General features: G+C 44.2%; 1 protein-coding gene across 2 annotated transcripts in view; it reads left to right on the forward strand.

Moving 5' to 3' along the window:
- Positions 1-20,309, forward strand: part of KIAA0319L (KIAA0319 like) — a 44,526-nt gene extending 24,217 nt beyond the window's left edge. For both annotated transcript variants that reach the window (XM_074976256.1, XM_074976255.1), the window contains exons 7-21: positions 475-562; positions 1,656-1,748; positions 2,528-2,660; positions 3,712-3,940; positions 4,811-4,934; positions 5,223-5,355; positions 6,315-6,463; positions 8,827-8,978; positions 9,208-9,346; positions 10,763-10,922; positions 11,558-11,700; positions 12,808-12,930; positions 13,637-13,727; positions 14,154-14,245; positions 16,534-20,309. In XM_074976256.1, coding sequence (XP_074832357.1) covers positions 475-562; positions 1,656-1,748; positions 2,528-2,660; positions 3,712-3,940; positions 4,811-4,934; positions 5,223-5,355; positions 6,315-6,463; positions 8,827-8,978; positions 9,208-9,346; positions 10,763-10,922; positions 11,558-11,700; positions 12,808-12,930; positions 13,637-13,727; positions 14,154-14,245; positions 16,534-16,721 — 2,037 coding nt within the window. In that variant the 3' untranslated portion in view covers positions 16,722-20,309. The remainder of the gene's footprint in view (positions 1-474; positions 563-1,655; positions 1,749-2,527; positions 2,661-3,711; positions 3,941-4,810; positions 4,935-5,222; positions 5,356-6,314; positions 6,464-8,826; positions 8,979-9,207; positions 9,347-10,762; positions 10,923-11,557; positions 11,701-12,807; positions 12,931-13,636; positions 13,728-14,153; positions 14,246-16,533) is intronic.
- The last annotated feature ends 296 nt before the right edge of the window (positions 20,310-20,605 follow it).

Below are 20,605 nucleotides of genomic sequence, written 5' to 3' on the forward strand. Positions count from 1 at the left end.
GTCATTCAGCTTATTTTCTTCCCTTTCAGCCCTTTCTTCACCACACAAACATGCAATGCTAGACTTTAGGGGATTTAGGAAAGTGAAGGGACTCTTAGCTGAGCCATAATATGGACAAAATCATTTGTCCATGAAGGCTGAGTAGAAGAAATTCCTCCTAAGTAAACCTTTTATCTCCTCTTAAACATGTGCTGTGTTTTGGCTTTGGTATGTGAACTACGCTCTGTAATTCCTCTTCTGTTGGTCATCAAGAGTTGCCAGAAAATCTAGCTAGCTTGACAAAAAAGATCCATTAGGTTGCATTGGAGTAGAACCCCCTGCCTTGCATGTATGGACCAGAACATAATTTCCTCTGCTGTATCCTACCAACAATGTATCAGGGTGCAACATCGGGGTGATAGTCTGACTTCTTAAGAGCTCCTGATACATTGGCAGTGCCTTGAAGCTGTGTAACTTCTCCCATTTCCTTTCCAGCTCACTGTTGGTCTGTATGAATTCAAAGTGATAGTTGATGGAGATAACGCGCATGGGGAAGGTTACGTGAATGTGACAGTTAACCCAAGTAAGTTCAGTGGCTGGGTTATGTCCTTGTAAACTTAACTTGATAGCTGTATTGTGGCATTTTAGTTCCTGGGCGTGGGTTTGGTGTAACACAAAAGGACTTCATTGCAGTGTATTTATGGGTGGATGTGAGAGAAATTACTTTCTCAAGTGAAAAGCTGCACCGTGTATATCTAGCTATCCTATAATGAGCACACCTGTTGAAAACTTAACATCGTATGATGAAAGTCCTGGAGCACTGCTGCAAACATACATACCCACTCCTGCTCCTAGGAAAAGCACCACTCCTATAGAGACTGGTTGCACCAAGGGAAAGACCAATGGAAGCAGGGCTGGGAGATGAAGCATGTGCTTTGAAGCTCCTTGGGGTTTTTGCCCTTAAAGTAAGGAGTGTCATTTCCACCTTCCCAAAATTTTGCAAGAGGAGAGGTGTAGGCTTTTAAATATTGTTGGATGTCGCCTTTGACCTGAGCAAATATGTAGGATGTAAACAGAGAACCTGTAGCTTGCCTAGCATATTTGTTAAACTGCTCCTTTTTCATAGTGGCTGAACTCATCTGAATAGTTGCAGGTGCCCAGCCAGTTAGCAAACAACACTTTCTGAATGCTTGATGCTCTTGAAGTGATTGTGACAAGAGAGTGTCAGAATCCCTATGTGAGCATGGGCTTTGTGATAATCTGTTCTCCTTATCTTAACACACACACACCCTGAAGCTCAACCATTCAGGTTGGTGTGTAATTAGCTGGCTAGTGCAGCTTTCATTCCCAGGGAAGATTAGAGCTGGGAGCTGTAATCATTGCATGGTTATCACAGACCTATTATTATCAACAGTCTCAGGGAGTGACCACACCTCAGAACTGTACTTTGGACCTTGCTTCTCCTGGTCTTTCTGAGGCTGGACCATAGAGACAATTCTGTTAGCAAACTGAGTGGATTGGGTGTAGAGCTACAAAGAGTGGAAGGAATGTGCCGCGTGTATTACTTTAGCAACCCCTAGAGGACAATCTGAACAGTTTTGCAGAGTTCCCTGGCTTATGTTTGTACCATTGATCTGCCTGTAAAAAATATTGACTGGGGGCTGTTCTTGTTGCAGAGCCTCGTGTAAATCAGCCTCCTGTGGCTGTTGTGTCACCACAATCCCAAGAAATTTCACTGCCGACCACCTCTACTGTCATTGATGGCAGCCGTGAGTACCCGTATCATATGTTATCCAGCAAGCTGAGGCTGGCTGTCCATTCGGACAGTGGTTTGACTGTCACATTAAAATGAACTAGATGTGGCCCCTTGGGCTATGTTTTAGTGGAAAGAACACGTTCATAACAAGTCTTGACTTTATTTTTGCTGGAAAGCTAAGTTAACTCATCCTAATTATTTCCCTGTAATTCCTGTTAGTTTGGTGGCTAGGGCAGCACAGCTGCTGTCTCTGTTGCTGATTTCTGTCTTCACTGTGCACACACCAGCCTACATACAAGGTCCCCCTCCTGGTGGCACTTGCCCTGGTGAGTTCCCTGAAATAGGAAGACCCTGAAAAGTTGCAGCCTGACTGAAGTACAAAGACTCAAATGAATCTATTCAGAATTGGTGGCTTTGTGTGCTAAACAGGTTAACTGATATGCTTGCAGCTTAACACACAAAGCCATCAGTTCTGAATAGAAACTCATTTGTTTCTTTGATTTTTGTTGTTGTTAAAGCTCTGCCAAGCTTTCCTTTTAAACTTGCTCAATTTTGTCTCATTGTCTGCCCAAAACCAGTGTCTTTCCCTGGGAAAGATCTGAGTGTCTGCAAAACCAAAGTGCAGCACATGCAATTGGACCAAAGCAGCATAATAAAGATCTGCAGCTAGGGAAGGGGATAAAAGAAGCTCCACTCTCCAAACTTGTGTATAAAGAACAAAGTAAAACTCTTTATTTGAAATGGGGCCTCGTAAAACCAGGCTCCTAACATTTACTTTTTAAATTGTATTAGAAAGTACTGATGATGATAAAATTGTCAGCTTCCATTGGGAAGAATTGAAGGGGCCACTACGGGAGGAGAAGGTATCAACTGATACTGCCATTTTGAAACTGACCAACCTGGTGCCTGGGAATTACACATTCAGGTAAGGCTGGCATACAGCACTCCATTAGTCAAGGTTCCATATGAATTTCTTTGTTAGTTGATTATATCCTATTTTGTAGTTTTCTCTTTCCTGCTCCAGGAGCCAGTTGCTAATAGAGGTGTGTACTGTGTCACTTGAGTAATGATTAAAGATAATACCTTGCTGACTATTTTTTTAAACTTGTGGCATCAGTAGAAGACTGGCAGAAAAAGGAGAATTTAGTACAACTACTTCTAAAATGTCTTTTTAAGTTCCAAAAATAGATTATCCTACATTCAGGAGGAAATTGATTATTTAGAGAGTAGAATATGTAAATAATTTGTTCTTTGCTAATGAAAATGTTTTTAGTCTTATGTATTTATACAAATCTATGGATAGTTATGTAGCAATTGATTTATTTTGACATCTGCTTGGGAAAGGGAGGTATATTTCCTTTAATCTGTAACTTGCTAAGGAGTTGGTGATAAATACAACAGTGAATCTAATGAATAGAGTGACAGATGATATAACTCATACCCACATTAACAAAACAATATATTTTATGTACAGTAGTGTGGTACAAACTAGGGCTGAAGATTTAGTAGAAGACTGTCTCCCTTTGTGCCTTTTTTCTACTGAAGAAGGAATGCTGTCACCACAGGATTAATGATAGGATGTATCGATAGATACCTGGAATGAACCAGCTTTTTAAAACTGGCAGGAGCTCTGGCTTTCCAATACTATAGGGGATTGACTTTAACAGGATGTTGGAAAAATCTTGTTTCATGGGGATATCTTTGCATTTGTAACTAGCTGATAGATATTAGGATTTGGTTGTGGATTGCAGTGCTCTGCCCTCACACATGCTATAGTGATAGTGATTTTGCAATTGCACAGCCAACTTAAACTGTGTATACTTCTCCCCAAGCCCCAGTGCAAAGGCATCTATTCCATACCAATGTAATTTTAGACTTTCTGACCCCTCCATTAAATCCAGACTGCCTTGTCCCTTTGCATTTGAACTTTTTTGCTCACAGCCCTGATCTTTCTATTTTTAATCTTTGGTCTTCAGCCTAACAGTAGTGGATTCAGATGGTGCCAGCAACTCTACCACTGCAAGCCTGACTGTGAATAAAGCTGTGGATTATCCCCCAGTGGCAAATGCAGGCCCAAACCAAGTGATCACACTTCCCCAAAACTCTATTACCTTGTATGGGAACCAGAGCACTGATGATCATAGTATTGTCAGCTACGAATGGTTACTCAGTCCCAATAGCAAAGGAAAGGTGATGGAAATGCAGGTAAGTGGAGGTGTCCTCCTAGCATCCTACCTGGTGCTTATCCACTTTTCTGTGATCTTTGCTAGTAGCCATTTAAAGGTCCATTTTGTATGCAGAAATGCCTCTTGTAATCCCTGCAAGCCTGTGTATTGATTAAGTATCAGTGTACGTTTAAACTTAAATAGACTTTTTGGTTATATCGGGTTCCATGGCCAAACTAACAACCATGTTTAGCCTCAATCATGTCTTCCATGTTTCCTCTTGGGCTATGTCTACACTACACATGCAAATGGCCATTTCGAAGTTTACTAATGAAGCGCTGAAATACATATTCAGCGCCTCATTAGAATGCCGGCAGCTGCGGCACTTCGAAATTGATGCGGCTCGCCACCGCATGGCTCGTCCAGACGGGGCTTCTTTTCAAAAGGAAAGGGAATAAGGGGATTTCAAAGTTGCTGGGGTCCTTTCGAAAAGAAGCCCCATCTGGACGAGCCATGCGGTGGCGAGCTGCATCAATTTCGAAGTGCCGCAGCTGCCGGCATTCTAATGAGGCGCTGAATATGTATTTCAGCGCTTCATTAGTAAACTTCGAAATGGCCATTTGCATGGTCATTTCGAAGTTTTGGGCTAGTGTAGACACAGCCTTGGTGTCTTACTCCACTACTCTCCCATCAGGCTTCAAGGTGTTGGTGGTATCCTCATTTACAAGTTGAGATGAAGGCTCCTTGAGCTTTACATATCAGTTTGAGGTCATGCATACCTTCAGGCTACATATATGTGATTAATGATAATAAGCAGCCCCCTTCTCTCCCATGCTGCTTCTTGCCCTTCATATCTCTGATCCTTTCAGGGTAAAGAGTAATTGTTATGTAATAATTTGTTTTCTCAAAGGGGGTGAGGACACCAATATTACAGCTTTCTGCAATGCAAGAAGGTGATTACACTTACCAGCTAACGGTGACCGATTCAGCAGGTCACCAGTCCACTGCTGAGGTCACTGTGATAGTGCAGCCTGGTAAGTTTCTCTTATTAAACTGTGCTGTTGCAGGGCATGGCAGGCAAGGTTGCTGTCGCAACTACCATCTCTACCAAAATGCTTCTGATTTGACTGTCACTTCACCAGCACTCTGTGCTTCACTTTCTCCAAGCGCATGATGGGGATAAGACTCTATGTGGCTACCTTGTCTGAGGCTGCTACCGAATTGGGTGCCTACAGGGAAACAATCCCAAACTTTGTCTTGCAGAACAAGCAGCATGTTTGATTGCATTTCTTCTTGTTTTGTTACCTGCAATACTTTTCCAGAGAACAATAAGCCCCCCAAAGCAGATGCTGGTCCAGATAAAGAACTGACCCTCCCTGTTGACAGCACCACTCTAGATGGCAGCAAGAGCTCGGACGACCAGAAAATAGTCTCCTTTCTCTGGGAAAAAACAAGGTCTGTGTCACATCCCATATCCTTCTTTTGGGAGCATCTGCAGCTTTAAACTTTAGTTCCAAAACCAAACAGGGTTAAAATCTTCACCTCATTGAATTTAGTGGGAGTTTTTCCAGTAACTACAATAGGACCATGGTTTGATCATTAATCAAAGGTGATCTCCAATGTAGGCCTTGCTCGAGTAATGTACGAACAAAAGGGTTCTAACTAGGCCTGCACCTAGTTTTGTTTAGGCATCTGGAATATCCTAGCCCTAATATTAAACTTTTTAGGTCTGATTCTCCTTTACGTTACATTTCTGGTGGTGTAAAAGTACCTCAGCCACTTTAAAAAGCCCCTTAACACCAACAGTGTAAATGAGAATTGCAGCTAACATCATCTTGTAACCCATTCGTGATCAGAGATAGCATTTCTTCTCCTGCAGCCCTGTTAATTTTGGTCATTGTCAGGCTTCACCTAGGAGGCTCTGATTTACTTCTTGGAATTTAAAGCCAAGCCTACAGACAACTTTTAAATGTAACTTTTGGTAATGTGTTAGCCCAAAAATGCAAGCTGTGTACAAAGTTTCTGCTGTAAAAGGAGCTGTAATTGCTGTAATATTTTCACTGTTTGCTCATTGTGCAATTACCATGAAGCTGCTTTTTTCAAGCAGTCATCTGCATTAAGTAAATGCTAACAAAGCGCTTTTGGCCTAGGGAATGTTGGCACAATATTTAATTTTCCCTAGACCCCCTGAGACTGTGCAGTACATACTATATGCAGGATTTACCCATTTTAGCATCTTACTGCCTGAATTTGGAAGAAATAATTTTTTCTTTATATGCTGTAGTATCTTATCTCCTGCTGTGGTAGGGGAATATTACCCGGTAACTGCACTTACTAGTTTAAATCCCCTCTTCGCTGTTGAGACCCAATCCTGGGTCCATTGGCACAGACTGATTCTCCTTTGTTTTGTCTAGGGGCCCAGAAGGTGTAAAACTGGAGAATGCCAACAGCAGCATTGCTACTGTAACTGGGCTGCGGGTTGGAGTTTACGAATTCACTCTGACCGTCAAAGACGAGAGGAATTTACAAAGCCAGAGCTCAGTTAATGTCATTGTCAAAGAAGGTGTGTCCAGTTGTGTTCAGAAATTAATGGTAACATCAGAAGAAAGACTTGTGCAATCACTGAGGGCAATCAGTGAAGATTTCTGCTCAGTGAGCAGCTGTGCTCAAAAAGAGCCAAGTGCCCAAGGAACAGGATGGAGAATAATACAAGAGATGTTCTAATGTCATTATGCAGCAGTGGTTTACCATCACCTAGAGAGGTTACCCCATGCCACAAAGGACTTTGGAGTTGGAGGCTATTCAGAGGAGGACACTTCTTTTGGTGTGTTTCTACAGCACTTAGTGCAGTTGGGGTCTGAGGCTCAAAGCCACTATGATAATACAAATAAATAAAAACGAATTGTAAGAAGGAGACAGGCTGGGGCCTTGAAAAACTCTTGTTTGAAGAGAGATTGAAAAACATGTGAGTGTTTAGTTTAAAAAAGACCAAAGTTGTTTGTTTGTTTTGTTTGTTTTCCCCCGATGGTACCTGCTGGTACTGTCTACCAGCACCTCCTCACAAGGGTTCCCGTGGCTGGGGCTGCTGGTGGGGCTCAGGGCCCCAGCTGGTTCCAAGCTGTGGGGCTGCTGGAGCCCCCTGCCCCCACAGCAGTGCAGGGGCCAGGAGGCTGCTGTGGGGATGGGAGCCAGAACTCCCACTTGCCCCACAGCAACAGGGACCAGGAGCTGGGGCCCCCACTGCCCTTCCGGCAGCCCCAGCCACTGGAATCTGGCAATGGGGGTGAGGAGCTATACTGGCTCCTCTTTATTTACAAAGGAAAAAAAACACTGAAAGAGATTATACGGGGACATGATACAAGACTATAAAATAACAAATGGCCTAGAAAAAGGGAGACAGGAAGTTGTTTTCTTTCTCCTAATACAAGAAGGAGGGGACTTGAACTGAAATGGCAAGGCATTGAATTCAAGCCTGATACAATGCTTCTTTTACACAAGTCATAATGAGACCATGGAATTCATTGTCACGAGAGGTCATTGAGGCTAAAATCTTAGTAAGAGTCGGAGGGATGCATATAGATTACAACAATATCCCATTATACTAGTTGAGCTATAATGAGCAGTTTGGAAGGATTCTGAAATCTTGTGCTTGGGGTTAAACCAGTTACTACCTATTAGGGGTTAGGATGAGACCTAAGTGAGACAGATTGTCACCTGCCTGCTGTGAGGTTTTCAGCACCTTCCTCTTATGTCTCTGGTGCTGGCACCTATCAGAGACTGGTTACTGGGCTAGATGGACCATGGAGCTGATTCAGTCTGGTAATTCCTGTTTGTGCAATTCTGTATGATCAGTTTATCTCGCTACTGCTTAAGGGAGTTCACTTCCACAAGCTATAGTATCTGATTCAGAATTTAGCCAAGACCCTTGCAATTAGTACTTATTTTTACAAAAATGTGCCACGAGATCTTTAACATGAGCCTAGTCAGGAATGCCTGTGCGTCATCTGAGAGTACAGTGTTCCCTCCTAGGACCGTACTGGAGTACAGGTTCAAACCTGAATACGCTGAGTCCTGCAGTACCTGGGTAAACTCTCCACTTCAAGCCTGGATCTGACCACAGCCTGCAAGTTACAAGTGCTGGGTTACAGTGCTATATCTACCATTTAATCAGAGGGGAGCCTGTGGCTGGATCTACAGTCTGGATCTAGCCTCTGAGGCTCAGGGCTCCCTCCCCCAGCATCCAGCCCACTGCAGAGTCAGGGATTAGGGAGCCCCAGGCTTCCTGGGCTTGCATCGGGCAAGATGGGGCCTGATCCAGTCCACGGGCTGTGCCTGGTGGTGGGAAGGAGAGGCTCCACACACTGCGCTGGGGGAACAGCAGTGCCAAGAAGCACTGCCTGGAGGCTTTTTCTCCACTGCTCTAATTGTCTGGAACAGTGGTAGGGTACCTGGAACCAGCAGGGGATATGGAGCTCCATGTGTCTCTGGAGAGCTGTGCCATCTAAACAAACCCTGCCCCGCACTCCCAGCTCATTTCTGCACCCTCCCAAACCCCTCGGCAGCCTGCTCCTGCATCCTCGTTTCTGCTTCGCACCCCAAGCCCACTTCCTGGCAGCCCCCTCCTACACTGAACCCCTCCTTTTTTGGCCCCACCCCAGAGCATAGATAGGTGTGAGCCAAAAAAATCTATTTGCCCTGGCCCTGGTAGCTGTTAAGGCTGGTGTGTGAGGGGAATTGGGAGAGTGCCTTTTTATTTGTTTTTCAGTTGAGGACCAGTCCATGAAGTGGCTTGGGGGCAGGTTCTTCTCACTTGTTTGGCCCATGCTGATTTTCTGTACATCAGTGCCCCTCAACCCCCAAAAAGGTTCCCCAGCCCTGATTTAAGCTCTAACAAATTCTTTTAACTATTTCCTTCTGCTTGTTTAGAGATGAACCAACCACCAGTTGCAAAGATTTCTGGGAATGTCGTCATCACCCTGCCTACAAACACAGCAGCCCTGGATGGATCCAAATCCTGGGATGATAAGGGAATTGTCAGCTACCTTTGGACTCGGGATGAGGGGAGCCCTGCAGCTGGGGTGAGTGCTGCAAACACGGCTCTGTAATGGAAATATGCAGCATTGCATGAGCATGGGAGATGTAGTGAGGTTTAGCTAGACGCTTTGGCAGATAGCTCCTGGGAGAGTATAACGATGGTTCCAGCACACTGATTGCTGCATGGGGTAACGCACCTCACGATATTTTATAGAGGTCAAATCTGCAGTGTGTGTGTTTGTTTCCTAATGTTAATTTTATTCACATTCCCAGGAGGTGTTAAATAATTCAGACCACCATCCCGTGCTTTTTCTCTCCAACCTGGTGGAAGGGACATACACATTCCATCTGAAAGTGACGGATGCCAAAGGAGAGAGTGATGTAGAGCGGGCCACTGTGGAAGTCAAAGCTGGTGAGTCATGGTTTTTGCACTGCAGGGATCCTTTCTAAGCTGGAGTTTCCTGCCATGAATTAACCTTTCCTGGTAATGGCAAAAGCAGGTTGCAAAATGTGGGGTCTTAATAACAATCATGGCTGGCTAAATACAAAAGCAGCTTCCCCTCCCTTGGTGTTCACACCTCCAGATCAACTGCTGGTAGTAAGCCTCACCCTTGCTGACTGAGCTAACCTTGTTATCCCCACCCTTGCTCTGGCTTATTTATACCTGGCCCTGCAGATTTCCAAGACCAGCATCTGATGAAATGAGTCTCTGCTCACGAAAGCTCATGCTCAAAACTTTTCTGTTAGTTTATAAGGTGCCACAGGACCCTTTGTTGCTGTTACAGATCCAGACTAACACAACTACCCCTTCAATAGTAACAATCGAGGGTTCTCTTTGCAGATTTTGTATGGGTATTCTGTACCCTGATGCATGCTCTGAAATGACATAAGCGGCTGCTGCAAAGTTGTGTCCATATTTGGAATGCACCAAAATCCATTAAGACTTGGAAAAGTTAGAACGTAAATTTAGAGAGAGTTAATTAAATGACATGGATCATTTTGCCTGATGAATATTAGACTCTGGACAAGCTATTTCAACTCAGTCTCTAGTCCGTTGATCTGTAAAATAAGTATCAGAGAAGTAGCTGTGTTAGTCTGTATCTTCGAGAACAGCAAGAAGTCCTGTGGCACCTTATAGACTAACACATATTTTGGAGCATAAGCTTTCGTGGGCAAAGACCCACTTCATCATGCATTTGATGAAGCAGGTCTTTGCCCATGAAAGCTTATGCTCCAAAATATGTGTTAGTCTATAAGGTGCCACAGGACTTCTTGTTGTTCTGTAAAATAAGTGGAACTTTTGGGAATTAAATGTGTTACTTCTTTGAGGGGCTCTGGTGAAAGTTGATATTGCAATACAAATTGCACTGACGCCATATATAACATATAAATATATCGATCTGGGCTGTCTTATTTTTAAATATAAACTCCTACAGCCAACTTCCTGTTTGTAGAAATAAAACATTTGCCTTTTGAAAACACACAAACACAAGCTGAGGAGTTGTGTTCAACTGCCTTTGGTAATATATCAGACATCTGATGGAAAATTAACTGGTCTTACGTGCTCATGCTCCTGAATAAGAGGTTTTGTGATGTTTTAGTACATGAACTCTTGACTCAACCAAGCAAAGCACAGGTGTCAGAAACTGGCTGAGGGGAAGTTGTTGCCCATTGTCCAAGTGGAGAACCCCAGTGCAAAGACCCATACTACTTGCTATAATGCATGAAGGTCATGTCATCTCTGTTGTCCCCTCATTATGAGATGCGCCATCTTTGTCATTTGGAAGCCTCAAAGGATCAGCATGATCTTGTTCTGTGTTCTCCATAGATCCAAGGAAAAACAATCTTGTGGAGATGGTACTGGATGTTAATGTGAGCCAGCTGACAGAAAGGCAGAAGGGCATGTTAATCCGTCAGATAGGCGTTCTGCTCGGGGTCCTGGATTCGGACATTACTGTACAAAAGATCCAGTCCTACACAGAGCAGAGGTAGGAGGGATGGAGCGGCCTGCACAAGGGGGTACCAAAGCAAGATTCACTCTCCAGCGGGAATCAAAAATGATGCTGCCTAAAGTGTATGTTTGTGATTGACTAGGCAGGGGGAACCCCTCAGCCCGTGGGCCGGATCCTATATTCTTGGACACCTATTCTACCTGTGACAACTGTAAAAACTGACCAATTGGTTTTCCTGAGCAAACTTTAAAAAAAAAAAAGCCAAGAAATGATGAGACGATGCTTTTAGTTCTAACAATATTTTTTCCATCTCTGCCTTGAACCTTGTCATCGTCATTCTTCCTCTGTGCAGGAAGGCTGATCGATATATATTGGCCGTTACAAGTAAAGCATCAAGTCGAAAAAACCCTCTGAGAAGGTGCAGTTCTGTTGTAACAGATAACTCAGAACATGCCTTTGTGAGGTGCTGTTTGCCTCTGTGGCTGTCTGCCATATTCAGTTTAGGAGATAAAATGACAGTTTCCTCAGAGTAAGAGCTGCCTGATCTTGCTTTGTGAGCTGTGGCCCAGGGAAATGTCTGTTTACTCTCTTTTTGGGACTGGAGTGATGACCAGTTGACATTCAATTCTGGCTAGATTCTCTTAGTAACATTTCCCCTGTCTGATTTACAGCACAAAAATGGTGTTCTTTGTGCAGAACCAACCTCCTCATCAGATTTTCAAAGGGCATGACATAGCATGGACGCTCAAAAGTGAACTCCACAAACAGCAGTCTGATTTCCTCATCTTCCGAGCACTGGAAATTAATACAGTCAGTAAGTAGGAATAATGGTGGAAGGAGCTAACGTCTGTTCCCTTCCACCAAGCTGTCGTACCCCTCTGCCAAGAAAATATTCTAGGTCTTCTGCCAACAGTAAATCCAAGGGTAGCCCACTGTGCAGTGGGTGTTTGTCCCCCTGCTCCCATGCCTGTGTCTGATCCACAGAGTCTATCACAGTTCTCAGCTTCAGAGTCTGGTTGTTTAGCTGATGTTTAGAGATGTTTTTGCTTTTACTTCTGGAATAGGCTTGTTCAGTCCCCAGTGTTGGCCAAGAGGGGATTGTCACAAATGCATCCCATTCGTGTTCCAGGTACTGAAGACATCAGTGAGCTGTGCTCAGAACCTTCCACTTTCCTTTTGTCCTGTTCATAGAAGAGCACTGAAGTACCAGAGCACAGCTTTGCTCTCTGCTTAGTGTGTTTGAAGAAGAAGACATGCCTGGCACCCATCTTAGCTAACGCCTCCTTCATAGAGATTGTTATCCTTAACTTGTAGGTCTGGAGCAGCACACATACCACAGATCTGTTTGCAGCTCTAGCTTTCTGAGCTAGAGAGAAATTTAGCTCCACTTTCTTAAGAAATGCAAGCCAGAAATGAGACATCAGTTTGCTTTCGCAGGCCAGTGAGAAAAGGAAAACTACACTTACTGGATGAATGGTTTCAAGGTTGATGTCTGTGGGATTGGGTGGCTAGGAACATCCACTTCCTTATAGTCTTTTTTGCACTGTGCAAATTCTAAATCATTCTGCCTTAATAATACTCAATGCTGTTACTTAGCTAATCCCACAACCCCTACAAGAAGTAGCAAAATATTGTCCCCATTGTACCTCTGAGGCAGAGAGACAGTGACTTGCCCCCACCCCTTTTCACCACACAATATGAATTTGGTGTAAAAATTGGACCTGGAACCCTGAATTTCTGCCTCCTGTCTTGCTGTCTCTTCCCACGTGTGTTCAGAAATGGGGAAAAGGAGGGGACTAGTTTGCCCACTGGCAGCCCATATTTTTACTCTGCTGAATCTGTAACACATGGGCTCTGTTGCTGAAGTCTGTCTGTCCTCATTCCCAGCCATTCATTTCATCTTCTTGCTTCCTGTCCCCAGCCTGCCAGCTGAACTGCTCCGAGCATGGGCGCTGCGACTCGTTCACCAAGCGCTGCGTCTGTGACCCTTTCTGGATGGAGAATTTCATCAAAGTGCAGATGGGGGATGGCGAGAGTAACTGTGGTATGTGCACTCTGCGCTGCCTAGCTGGGCTGATGTTGAATGAAGCCCCTGACCACATTGAACAGTGCTTGTCTGCCAGTGTCAGTTTGCTGGGTTTTTCATAACATCCAGTTACCTAGATTTAGGTCCCAATGTGGTTAACAGCAAAATCTGCTCCTGCTCCAATTAAAATCAGAGTCCTTATCCTGGTCAGTGAATATTTGATCAGGAAGCAAAGCCCTTAAATGATGATGAACCCTGACCACAAGAGTCCATTTTCAACATTCAGTTAGCACCCCGGTTCTTTCCCTTGCTCACACAGAAAAGTGGAGTCACTGCCGATGCTTCTGCCCCCGTTTCGGGAAGTCTAGTGCTAACCATAGTGCAATGCTACAGAAGCAGAATTATCTATTAAACGAGATGCACCGTTCTCTGCCATGGAGAGCTAACTTATTAAAAGTTAATATAGAATGTGAGAAGTTTCCTTCAAGCAAGCAAGCCAGGCATGAGAGACAAGCAAAGAGAGAGTCTGGAGAATCTGGTCTGAAATAGGCTCCCTTGAGGTGTTACTAGCAGAGTTGGCAATAAAATTCCCATCTTCTTAATGCTATTAATTGATGAGGCTTTTCTTTATTGTAATTGAGCTTCTACAGAGGGTCATCTAAAGCCCCAGCCGTGAACAGTGGGAGGTTCTAAGTTGTGTATCTCTTGGGTTTTTTGGTCACAGAATGGAGTGTGCTGTATGTGATCATTGCATCCTTTGTCATTGTGGTTGCCTTTGGAATCTTATCCTGGACTGTGATCTGCTGTTGTAAGAGGTAACAACCTGAGCCATTAAATCCTTATCTCTAAAGCTACCATGTCTGTAGCTGCCCCCTGAGGCAGAGGTGATCCAAACTGATAGCTTAAGTAGATCACTTTACACAGGCCTTTTATTCCCATATCACAAAATATCTTGTCATTTGTTATCAACTTAGAAAAAATAGAGGGTGATCAATGGTGTAATAAGGGGAGGGTAGAGTGGTGCTGGAGAAACATAAGTTCTAAAATTCAAGGTTTGTTTTGGATGCAAGATTTTGATCAGTGTAAAATTGTGCAACCAAAAAAATTTTAATACAGATTCCTCTCATATGAATAACATTGAAAACAAGTTGCACAGCTCTTCTGATTAGATCTTTTCCTGTCTTGATTTGTCTAAAATGAATGTAAGCTTAACCTTTTTCCTCCTGCCCTCCTCCCTCCAGGCGGAAAGGAAAACCCAAAAGAAAAAGCAAATACAAGATTTTGGATGCTACTGATCAAGAGAGTCTGGAGTTAAAACCAAACCTTAAAGCAGGTAATACATGAGAGAGAAGCTTAGAGCTTTCAGAATGCTTTCAAATCACAATCCTGTTCCTGTGAATGTAACACTGTGGTGTGAAACTAACATAATATTGAGTAATGAGGGTAATGTTAAGAAGATCCGGGTGTCGTGTCTGCCCCACCCCCTCCGGCCCTTCAGATCTAAAGACAGGCCACGTACTCAAGGTATATAAACCTTCTTGGTTTAGAAGAGAGGCTGGAAATGGACCTAATGACTACCATCCTGTCCTTTCCACCTTCTGGCACATCAAAAAGCCACTTCTGGTTCTGAGCCCAGCCAGATCCAAGCCGTTAAGAGCTGGGCAAAAGCATCACCAAAAGATTTTTCTATAAAGAGTTTGGGGTCCATTCTCAGGCCTTATTTTAATGTGTTTACTCATCTTCAGCATCTAAAAACTCAATGCTCTCATTAAACTGCTCAGCTGGATCTCAGAGCTGAAATTCTGGCGTAAATGCATTGGTGCTGAGAAATGGAGCAGCGTATTCCATTTAGACTGACAAATTAACAGCAGCAATCTGAGTTTGTCTTCTTGAAGGCACTGGGAACCATGCACCTGCATGGCCCGGTCTGCTCTGCTCATGATAGGCTCTATGATTTTCTCTGCCACCCCCATCCTCCAGCTTCAAATTTCCATTTAAAAATATCACAAGAGTCTGCATCAGAGTTAATTGTTTCCTCTTGTCACTGCCTTAAGACAACTAGGCAGCAGGGCTGTGTGCTGAGAGGTTCTCATAACTGGCGTGAATATGAACAGGGGAGGATGGGAGAGCCGGGGCCTATGCAAAGAGTTTTGAAACATATCAGTTACTTGAGACAACATGTTTGAAAGCCTGCCTTGCTGATTAGGACAGCTGATGTCCTCCTTGGGAGCAAGACCTTGTAAAAACCCAGGCTGTGCATGTTCTCTGTGCCATAGTATCCCTGGGCCTTTCCCAACAGAACAATGTTTAACCCTGTGACCTGGCGCAGTATTTCTGACCTCCCTTTCACATGGTGCATCCTGCTGATTTGTCACTCCAGAAATGACAACATTTATTAGGCAGGAGTTCTAGAAATGGTACGTTTGCACCTGTAGAACACCTGCACCAAATCATTGCTGCTGGGGAAAGTGGCTGAGAGTAGGGGACAGAGGTTGCATGCTGTGTGTAAAACTTGCACACATCCTCCAAAGAGTGAGAGAGCTTTCAGCTGTTAAAACAATCCTTATTAATGCGACTCTTCAACTACTGTTTGCATGAAAGGGAGAAGTTGTTTTAACAGTGCATGGAAAATAGTCTCTAATCCTTGTTTGTAGGCTGAAAATTGCTCATCTTAGTATTATCCTACTTAATGATGTTCCAGCAAAGTGAACAATGCCTAATGACAGCAGTGGAGGGCATTGCCGTGACTGCAGATCAGATAATTCCTTTGGGAGCAATGCGTCCTGAAAGCACAAGTTTGAATACTATTGAAGAAAAGGGGGTGCTTCCCCAGTTCATAACATGCCAGATGGTCAGACTTAACTGGGGTGAACAACTAGCACCGAAGAGCCTAATGTACCTCAAACACTCCCTTTTCACTGGCAACTAAATTCTCTCGTTGATGCTTTAGATGTTGTCTGCCAAGCAGAGTGTCTCTTTGCCCAGTTAGCTATAGGACTCTTTCCTCTTCCAGTGCAAATGTTTCATTTCACTGTTGAGTAAAAGCCAAAATCTAAATATTTGCTATGTTCACAATATTGGTAAACATATCTGTCCTCCACCCTTGTGAATTTAATCTCATTTCAACCCATTAATATATCTTCCTTCCCTTGCAGGCCAGAGGAGAAGCAATGATTCTAGAGAAGGGTGACTAGTAAGAGTATGCAGTGATAATTCTCTCACATCCTTGCCTACTCTTTACTACAGCCTCTCACCCTAATAGAACTGTGTGTGGGCAGTGCCCTCTCCCCAGGTCAGTGAGGTGTGAAAGCCCCACACACCTCTCATTCCCCCTAACAACTTCATCAGTTTCTCTGTGTGTCGTGTTCTGAAGCATCTCCGCATGAATGTCTGACCTGATCATGTCATGATGCCTGAAACAAATTCAGGTGTGGTTTGTTGTCCTGCAAGCTGAGTGGACTTGGTTGAGAGCTCCAGGAGGTTCAGCTGAGTCCTTGACTGATGATGTGAGCCTAATAGTGGCACTGAGTGAGCGTGCAATCCCTTCCCTGTTCACACCAGCGTATGTCACTGAGAACGTGGGAGTGTTTCTAATGTGGGACTCTATGGCTTCTCTTAAAGGCAGCAGACAGAAAGCCCAGGTACTTAACACCAGCCTGATGCACTCGGAATCTGAACTGGACAGCGACGAAGCCATCTTCACGTGGCCGGACCGAGAGAAGGGGAAACTCCTACGCAGTCAGAATGGCTCCCTGCGCAATGGACAGGTGCTGCCCAAACCGAAGAACCAGAGGGAAGAGATCTTATAGCCAAGCACTAGGTCGGCTTTAGGTGGGGGACAGAGCAGAAGCACAGCCCACTCCATTCTCCCCAATTCTCAGGGGCCCTTGGAGACCAGCTGGATCATGTTAGGACAAAGCTGCTAACTTATTTCATGGAAACTACCTTTATTTTTGTGGGTTTCTTTTCATTCAACTAGAACTGGTTGTACTTGAATCCTGACTTCAAGGGAAATCAACGGAGGAAAAGGAAACTGTGAAGTGCACACTACCTGTCAGGATGAACCTGGCTTGGAACAGGACAGAACCACTTTCTGCAGCTGTGAAAGCACAGACACACCCACTACTGCCATGGAGATGAAATTCCTACAGACCGCCAGCCTCCTCCCCACTGGAGGTTTGTTTTCCGTGAAGGAGAGCCTGGGGAGTGTGTCAGAGCTGTGTTGTGGGCTCCAGTCATGCCACCATAGCCTCAAATAGTGATGTTGTACTGATTGACTTTTAAACCAGAGAGGGAAACCTAGCTCATGTGCCACTTCAGCTGCAGCAAAAGTTTTTTCCCTTGCCCGCCTCAGCCTGCCCCCGTCCCACTGATTAAACACTATGCCTAAAAAATTAAGCTTGTGTTTTCACACCACCTCACTGTGTGGGGTGTGGCACATTCGAAATACCCTGCTCACACAGTGTACAGCTAGCAGGGGGTTGTAATTGTGTTGAATTGTTAGTCTTTTCACTGGGAATTGAGATGAAGTGGCACCTCACCAGATGCTGAAAACTTAACTGGAGTGAGCAGTTCAGCTCCAGAATCTGTGCTAGCCAGCTGAGCTGGGCACCTCATCCCATCAGTAAGCCCATCCTGGATTGTACTAGCCCTAGGGGATCCTTTGCTAATGGGAAGGAGAGTGCCTGCCTTTCTGAGATCTGTGACTAATCGCTTAATTCCAAAGCCCTGAGATGTTCAGCTCCGTAGCACACTGTGTAGACTCTTAAACACTTCCATGTGTGCACAGTAACACTGTAGAATATTAGCCCTTCCTTCCCTGCTGTACGATGCCATGACGCTGTTCTTTCTTCAAACGCTTACGCACCTCAGGCAAACATGGGTGCAGACCTTCCCTCTCTGATGATTAGAAATTCCCCTCTGGCTGGCCCCTGGGTTGCCTTTTGTTGCAGCGGGGACTCTGAGCCTTGAATGGTTTTAACTGATGGTTGGCGTGCATGCTTCCGATTCATTAACTGACTGAAAAGGCAACCATTCAAATCCTCTTTGCCCAAAAACCTGCACGGGGCTCCCAGAGGCGTGTCCCGGTATGGAGTGTGTCCTTGTTGGGCAGCAGGATTCTGAACTACACGCCCCTTTTGCTCACTGAAATCACAGAGTTGCGTGAGTGTGTGTGATGTTCCCTCTCCCTTGCCATTTCTGTCTCTTCCGTGCAGCTTTCTTGAGCCAAACCTCCCTCCTTGGTAAGCATTTGCCCTTTTCAGTGGTGGGTAAGATGCCTCTGTCCCTCTAGGATGAGTACTTCGTTTTATTGCTTTCCTTTGTGTTTAGTTAAAACTGGAAACTTGTTTCTTTGACTTCCTTTTTTGGATACTGAAGGGCAAAAGGCTTTACATGCCGACGTTGTATTTATATTGCTGCACTACTGACTTGTGGTGAAGATTAAAGACATTATTTAATTTGAGACAGTGGTTCCCCCCAGAATGTAGTAATGGCTGCGTCTAATTTATTGTTCTGTGCAATCCGATGTCTTCCTTAGGCACAAATGTTGGATTCTGTGTTTTTTTTCTACTTGGCAGATAAGACAGGAGTGTTTTTGCCCAATTGACTTAGGCCTGCTGTAATTCTTGACCTCACTTGATTGTGCACTGTAGCACAGACTGCGTTTCTTTCATATAGCATCTGTGTGCTCCTGTTCATCTCACCACTCTCGTGTGCTGGTCTCAGCCTGGCTCTTCCCCCCCCTAAACCACAGCACCCCCACCATGCTCCCTAATCCCATATCCACACCCATCTTTCCTCCAACAGGCAGGGCCAAAACTAACACCACAGTTCTCCATTTAAGGTGATTTAAAGGGACAGGGTCGAGTTACAGCTCATCCTTCTGTCTGAAATTTACTACTGTTGTAAGTAGTGCTGAAAACTGGGCAGAGTGTCACGCATGGAACTCCATTAAACTGATAGTTTAGGGTAGTCAGCCCTTTAATTTTCTCCTCCCTTAGGCACATACTGGTCACTGGTAACTCCCCTTTTGTCCTGGGGAGGTCCTCCCTCCCGGAAATTCTCAGCCTGTTTGCAGCAGTGAAGCTTTCAGGGATCCTTTTGCTGCATAGATCAGTCCTGCTCACAGGAGATACATAGTGTGCCTTTACACTGGCACCCTCTTTTCCTCTTACGGAAGGAGAAAGCTTTAAAACCAGTCTGGCTATTATTCAGCAGCACCTTTGTTTAGCTGAGGTTTTTCTTTTTTTTTTTTTTCCTTCCTCCCATTTCACTGTGGGAACTGACCACTTACACTGAAGTGCTTTAGGTGGCTGACAGCATTGCTGTGTGTAGATAGAATAGTTATTTCCTGCCTGGTTTAGAGGTGACTTGCATTTTGCAGAAGATGATGGGCCTTCTACAGAATCCTTGCTAACCTGCTTTGGTAGGAGAGCTTTCCGTCCTTTGTCATCTCAAAGTGTAGGCTTATGACCACAGAAATCTTATACGTTCCATTTCCTGCTTGTCATGAGTTTTCTTTTATTGTGCAACATTCTTCCTTGGCATGAAACCACCTCTTCAGCTAACCCCAAAAAAACACTTCTGTGCACTTCAAATATTAACCCTTTGTGCCTCTAAACTGCTTCATCCTAATGAAGGCTACTAAGAAGTATGTATATACACGTGTCTTCACTGTGCCCTGGTAAATGTGAGAAGCTTTTCATATATTTGGAATCTAGGAAAGTATAGTGTGATCCAGTTAGAACAGCTCAGTGAAAAACCCTGCAAGCAGAAGGCAGAAGCAATAGATATCTTGGTATGAAACTCCGCTAGACAAACTGCAGAGAGTGTGGGCAAATTGTCTCTCTGCTTGGAATAAGGCAACAGCCCATGTTAAAGAAGATCCTCCTCTGATGTAGCAATGTGTACAATGAAAACATTAGTTTGGAATCCTGTAATGCTCTTTCCTCTTCTGCCCAGGGAATTAATCTCATTGCTCATTTGTTGCCTAAGTAACCTGATTCTAGTTTGACCTTGCAATGCATTTTCTGCATGGCTATACATTATAATTTCACAATTGGAGACGCTGTGGCTACAATTTACCCCCCATGTGTAGAAGTTAAAAGCTGAGACATCTGTTAGATGACCCATCAGCTAAATTTGATTTTGTTTTCCTCGTTCTTCAGTGTAAATGTATTTCAGACACATGCTTGTGTTTAGTACAGATATTTGAGTCAAAGACCAGAATCTCTTGCAATGTTGCAATCCAATTTTAAATAGTTAGTTCTTAATTTTTCTGTACACTGGGCCCACTGACCTTTAATGATGTTTGTTTGATTGCAGTGTTACTTGGATCAAAACTGAAAAATGATTTTAAAAACATTTCTTGCAAATAAAAGGGGAAGTTGTTTTGCTGCTTATCTTCTGGCTCTTGTTTCTCTCTAGCTAAACTTTAATGGGGTGTCTGAAGGAAATGTGAGATTGATTAACTATAGGTAGCATTTTTTTAAGTGGACAAATATCCCTTTGTTCCCTTTTCACTACCCTCAGTGTCTGTCTGCGGCCCACTTTGTTACCGTTAACTAATAGCAGTGCTGTCACTGTCTTGCTTAGCTGAGGGTAAGTTGCCAGGCACTAGAGTGCAATATTTCTAATTTGTAGATTGCGGAAGTGTGCTTCACCTAGAACTCAGAGGCTGCTCAAGTCTGGG

The sequence above is a fragment of the Carettochelys insculpta genome, chromosome 24 (assembly GCF_033958435.1).
Source record: "Carettochelys insculpta isolate YL-2023 chromosome 24, ASM3395843v1, whole genome shotgun sequence".
NCBI classification, from domain to species: Eukaryota; Metazoa; Chordata; order Testudines; family Carettochelyidae; genus Carettochelys; species Carettochelys insculpta.